General features: G+C 24.9%; 1 protein-coding gene across 1 annotated transcript; it reads left to right on the top strand.

The window, feature by feature from the left end:
• The first annotated feature begins 1,275 nt into the window (after nt 1–1,275).
• LOC129915061 (uncharacterized) lies at nt 1,276–4,168 on the top strand. The gene is made up of 3 exons (XM_055994521.1): nt 1,276–1,332; nt 1,405–1,692; nt 4,043–4,168. Exons 1-3 carry the CDS (start codon nt 1,279–1,281, stop codon nt 4,166–4,168), a joined length of 468 nt encoding a protein of 155 aa, XP_055850496.1. The 5' UTR covers nt 1,276–1,278.
• The last annotated feature ends 1,472 nt before the right edge of the window (nt 4,169–5,640 follow it).

Raw genomic sequence — 5,640 nt, 5'->3', positions numbered from 1 at the left:
CTGTTAAGAAGCTTAAGTTGACATTTCGCTTTAAAAACCACAACATAAAAATATTTTTTCCAGTGATTATTTTGGTTTGCCATATAAGAACCTAGAAAATCTAAATGCTTAGTAAATTTTATCTAAACATTTTTAAAAAGTAACAATAAATATAAAATGGTGTGAAGTGATTTCTGTTTCAGTACACGAAAATAACTTTTTAGACCTTTCTGAACTAACCTTGGTAATTCCAACAAATAACCCTAAGTTCAAAAGTTATAACAAAAAAACTTTTTTCAAATTACAAACCTCTTAAAAATCAAAATTTGTTTTTTTTTCAGTGTAAAAACTGTAATTTTTACACTTTTTTCAATTAACCATGATAATTCCGACAAATTACATCACTTTATTTCGTTAGCCCACCCTTAGTTCTAAAGTTATAACAAAAAAAACTTTTTTTTCAAACTACCAAAAATCAAAATTTGTTTTTTTTTTTAGTGTAAAAATTGTCTTTTTTACACTTTTTCTCAATTAACAATGCTAATTCCAACAAATTAAATAATTTTTTTTCATGAACTTACCCTTAATTCAAAAATTATAAGACCAAAATTTCAAAAAAATTCAATGTCCCGTTTTCAAAAAATCGATTTTTCAAAAAAGACGGGACCTTCGACGGTCTAGTATCGTTAAATAATTAAATAGAACGAAACACAAAAAAGGTAGTTAATGCAAGCGGAGACACGACACCCAGCTCAACAAAGAATAAATAACCGCCAAAGTTTTTCTGGTTGAAATACAGCCGATAAATGTTATCTGTTTCATTTTTTAACAAAGTGAAACAGTTGTTCAGGGAAATGAATCTTCATCCGTTTACTTATAGTTTTGACTTTTCAAAATTTGTAATGTACCTACTTTAATGATGTATTCTTGAGTGTATACATTTATACATAAAATATTGTTAAAGTTTCAAAAAAATGATGGAAATGACAAATTTCTAAATGTCTTTTTGAAGACTAAAAAGTTAAAACAAGAGATAATCTTATTCAATTACCTAGTGGAGTATTCTTTAAAAACGATTAATTTAATTAATCTGTTTTGAAAAATAACAAATCTGAATGTGTTTTGTAATACAATTGTCAAACTATGTATAATTAACTCTCAAAACAAAATTAATCTTAGAATTGCATCGAACTATTATAATTTTTTTTTTTTAATTTTAATTAGGTCTAACGACTAGTAGAATTAGACTCCTATATAAATTAAATAACATTTCTGAATCAAACACTTGCAATTATAAAAATGTTGAGTGTGGTTCAAACTTTATTTGTAATTTTAATTACCGCTCATGTTCAGGTAAATAAATTAAATGCAAGAATTGAAAACAAAATAATTTCCCTAATTTTTTCTAATCTCTTATTTTGACAGTGTTTTCCAAATGAATCATCCGATTCCTTGGAAATAAAGCAAACTTTTATTGAAATGACTGGATGTCATGAAAGTGAAGGTGTAACAATGGAAGAAGCAATAGAATTCACAAGTAATGATAAGGACTTGGAATATGTAAATCAACTTGTTGAAAAACAACCGAAACTTAAATGTTTTACGACGTGTATTTTTGAATCTTTGGATTTAATGAAAGGATGTTTGGTGATGGTTGGTAGTGAATTTGAAGAAGGCATGAATGAAAGTGAACGCAATAGTACACTGAAAAAAGTATTATTCTTAAAAACTATGAATCTCGTTCATAAACCAAAATTCATACATTTTTAAGAAAAATTCATTAAATTTAAGCACAAATTCTTAAAAAAAAATTTTAGTTTTAAGAAAGATTCATAAAATTTAAGAATCAGTTTTCATTAAAATTTTTCTATGGAAAATATTTTTATGAATTTTTTTTAAGAACGAATACGAAAGTTTATGAATAAATTCATAAACTTCTAGCTCCAATTTGAAAGAATATTTTTCTGAATCATAGAATCTGGACATACTTTTATGAATGAAATTCACTATTATTTTCCATTCAGTTGTATTTTGAGTTAAAATAGTTTTTAAAATTGACTTTTTTCCCTTCTAAAATTGAAAAAAATATATTTTCAAAATTACATTTGTAAGAAAATCATAAATTTTGTGTTTTTAAGTATTTTTTCTTAAAATGAATGTATTTTTTCTTAAAATGAATGTATTTTTTCTTAAAATGAATTTATTTTTTCATTGATCGAAAAACAAGGAATATTTTACCGTTATCCTGTATTCAGTATTAAGAACTTATTCTTAAAATTTAAGAATCTGTTCATACTTTTTATGTTCGAAATTCATATTTTTCCAAAATTTAAGAATTAATTCATTAAATATTATGAAAGTATACATATAATTTATGAAAAAAATCTTACGTTTTGAGTTTTTAAGTATATTTTCTTAAAGTCTATGTACTTTTTCATCAATCTAGAAAATAATAACTGTTGTTCTGAATCTATGCCTCAGAAAGATTTAAATTAAAATCTGATATTCAAGTGGACGGTCGTTGCCGAAATAAGTTATAAAAGTTTGTGAATAAAAGACAATATTTATTATAAACAGTGTTAAGCATTTCAACCACCTAGACAATTTTAAAGAGTATAAGTACATTTCAACAGTGTAAAATATTGGTGGTTCCCGTTGCCTCTTTCCCATATACTCAGATAAGTATAAAAACATAGAATGTTAAAAATTGCTTTCTTTTGTATATTAAACATATTTTATTTTTTTTGTTTTGTTATACTCGTAGGTGCATATTTTGAAATTAAAAATCGTAATTTGATATTTTTGTGAAATAAGGAGGCACATACGTAATCTTCAACTTTGGACCGGCGGCAGAGGGGAAAAAATCAACACAAAATAAAAACTCAACTAATCTCAACTGACTTCTCAACTAATCCTGTACACTTGAAATTGTCATTGCAAACTAAAGCAAAACATAGAATTTAGTAGGTAAGTGTTAATATTATCAACTTTTCTCAAATTATTCTATATGATGTAGATGCCTACCTAAATTCTTTATATTTTTATTTTTCTCCAACTTATTTAATTGTGTATTGTTTTTTTTTTCAGCTCCAATTTCTAATGCTGCCGATTACAATAAGGTAAAAGATAATTTAACCTTCTAGCTATTTCGTTTTATTAAATCAAATAGTACATATTCATTTTACTAATACAAACTTTTTTTTTTCCAGATGATGCATCCATTAAAAAAGTAGAATTAAATTAAAAATTAACTTTATAGTGAAATTTATAGTGATAATAATAATCAATAAAACATTTTTATAACGTTTAAACTTAATAATTTCTTTTATTTTTAAAAACAATTTTCATTTTTTTGTTTTAGATTTTGGGTTGTTTTCTTTTGCTGTTTGTTTGTTTGGAATACAATTTTTTTTAGGAACAAATTAAAGGCTTGGAATGGAAATGGTAATGTATTATATGCATTTATATAAATAAATGCATACATTTTAATGAAAAGCGTATTATATTTTATAAAAACAATCATACAACTTTAAGAAAAATTCATAGTTTTTATGATTTTTTTCATAAAATTTAAGCAACATTTCATTTAAATTTTTACAAAATTTATGAAAAAAAATCATAAAATTTAAGAAATAGTCTTAAAATGTAAGAAACTTTTCTTAAAATCTAAGAAACTTTTCTAAAAATCTAAGAAAGTTTTCTTAAAATCTAAGAAACTTTTCTTAAAATCTAAGAAACTTTTCTAAAAATCTAAGAAACTTTTCTTAAAATCTAAGAAACTTTTCTTAAAATCTAAGAAACTTTTCTTAAAATTTAAGAAACTTTTCTTAAAATCTAAGAAACTTTTCTTAAACATGTTCAAAAAATTTCTAGTTCGTTTATGAACAGAATTCTTAAAATTTAAGAACTTATTCTTAATTTTTAAGAAAGATTCATTCCCTTATGAATTTGTTCATAAAAAGATTCTTAAATTTAATGAATTTTTACATTGGCTCATTTCCCATGAATTTTTACATTAATTTAATGTACAAAATCATTAATTTTATGTACCTTTTTGGTTCAGTGTACTATTCAAATGCAACGTTGTGCTGGTAAAACACTTGGAATCAAAGATAGATGTGAATGTGGATATATTATGGCTAAATGTATGGCAGAATGGGAAGAAAATGAGAAAAAGATGAAAACCTAAATTCAATTGATGTAGTTTAAAATATTATTGAATTTAAAATATTAAAATATTATTGATATTCATATTTACCATTTTCATACATAAATAAATTGCATAAATATTACTCGAAAAATAAGTATAAACCGTCGAGTTAACGGTTAAACTAAAACCTCACAGTTCAATTATCTTGTATTCTTAAAATTGTCAGGAAAAGCAAAAGCTTAAGACACATCTAACAAGAACGCTGTATTCTATATTTTTTTTAAAGAGATTTTAGTACAGGTAAAAGAGTAGTTACACAAAATCAATAAATAAAAAATAAATTGTTACCCTCATGAAACTTGGCAAAAACATAGTTCGCTTTTAGAATAAAACCAAGGATCAGAAGAATCTACATATAAAAAAAATCGTGTGGAAGCGTGTTTTTTTTGCAGAAAAGAGGGAGAGAATGAAGGTCAACAAAACATTGAAAAAAAAAGTTTGGGGAATATTATCAAATGACACTTGTTTTTAAATTATTTTTTGATGCTGAATTTAATGACTTAAAAAAAAAGTCAATACGATTGCTCTGAGAAAATTTATTTCAGATTTAAAGCAAGCGTGCTTGTTTTATGACTTCAAAATAAAGCATGGATAAATAATTCATAAAGTCCCTAAACATATTTTTGAAAGGGCGTTGTTTTGAAGAGTTGAGGAATGTGTTGGAAATGTATTTTAAATTGTGTTAATTTTTTAAAGTTGCTAAAAAAGTAACATTGGTTATATAAACTAGGAATCTAAGAAGTCTACAAAATTAACATGAGTGGAAGTGTTTTTTTTTTAAGAAATGATGAAATTTAGAATTGTACAAAAAAAAAAATTGGGGCAAAAATGGTACCTTAATGAAAATTGGTAACCACTTTCCTCAGGTACGCAAGGGTACATAAATTTTTATTTTAGTTGAAAGTGTTTTTTTGGATATTTAGGAAAATTCGTGATAAGTCAAATAAAATTAATGGTATAAATGGTGCCCTTACGATCTCTATTAAAAATGTTTTCTTTAGGGTTTACAAATAAAATTAGTCTTTAATTTTATTTTATTTGTTAGGAAAATGTGGAACTATTGGAAAAACTAAGTCATAACAAGAGTACCTACCCAAGAATCTAAAGTGTCTATAAGAACATTATCTACCAAAGGGTGTTTCTTTTATTGAAAAAACAAAAAAAAAAAAAAAAATACAAATTGACGAGCCACCCTAATGAAGTTTGGTAAAAACGTTGCATTCGAGATAGAGAGCAAAAATAAAATGTTCTCGTAAAAAGTGTTTTTGAAGATTGAGAAAATTTTGTAATACAGTCGACTCCCTCTAAGTCGAAATTTTTCACCATTTTTAATGAACAAATTTTGAAGAAAACTTATTAAATAAATCTCTCTAACTCGAACCGATTTTCGAGTCCCGTGAAAGTTCGACTTAGAGGGAGTCGCCTTAATAACCAAAAAGCCAATGACTGCT

This window comes from Episyrphus balteatus, chromosome 3, assembly GCF_945859705.1.
Source record: "Episyrphus balteatus chromosome 3, idEpiBalt1.1, whole genome shotgun sequence".
NCBI classification, from domain to species: Eukaryota; Metazoa; Arthropoda; class Insecta; order Diptera; family Syrphidae; genus Episyrphus; species Episyrphus balteatus.
Note: the sequence above shows the minus strand (reverse complement) of the source record. Positions and strands in the feature narration are given on the sequence as shown.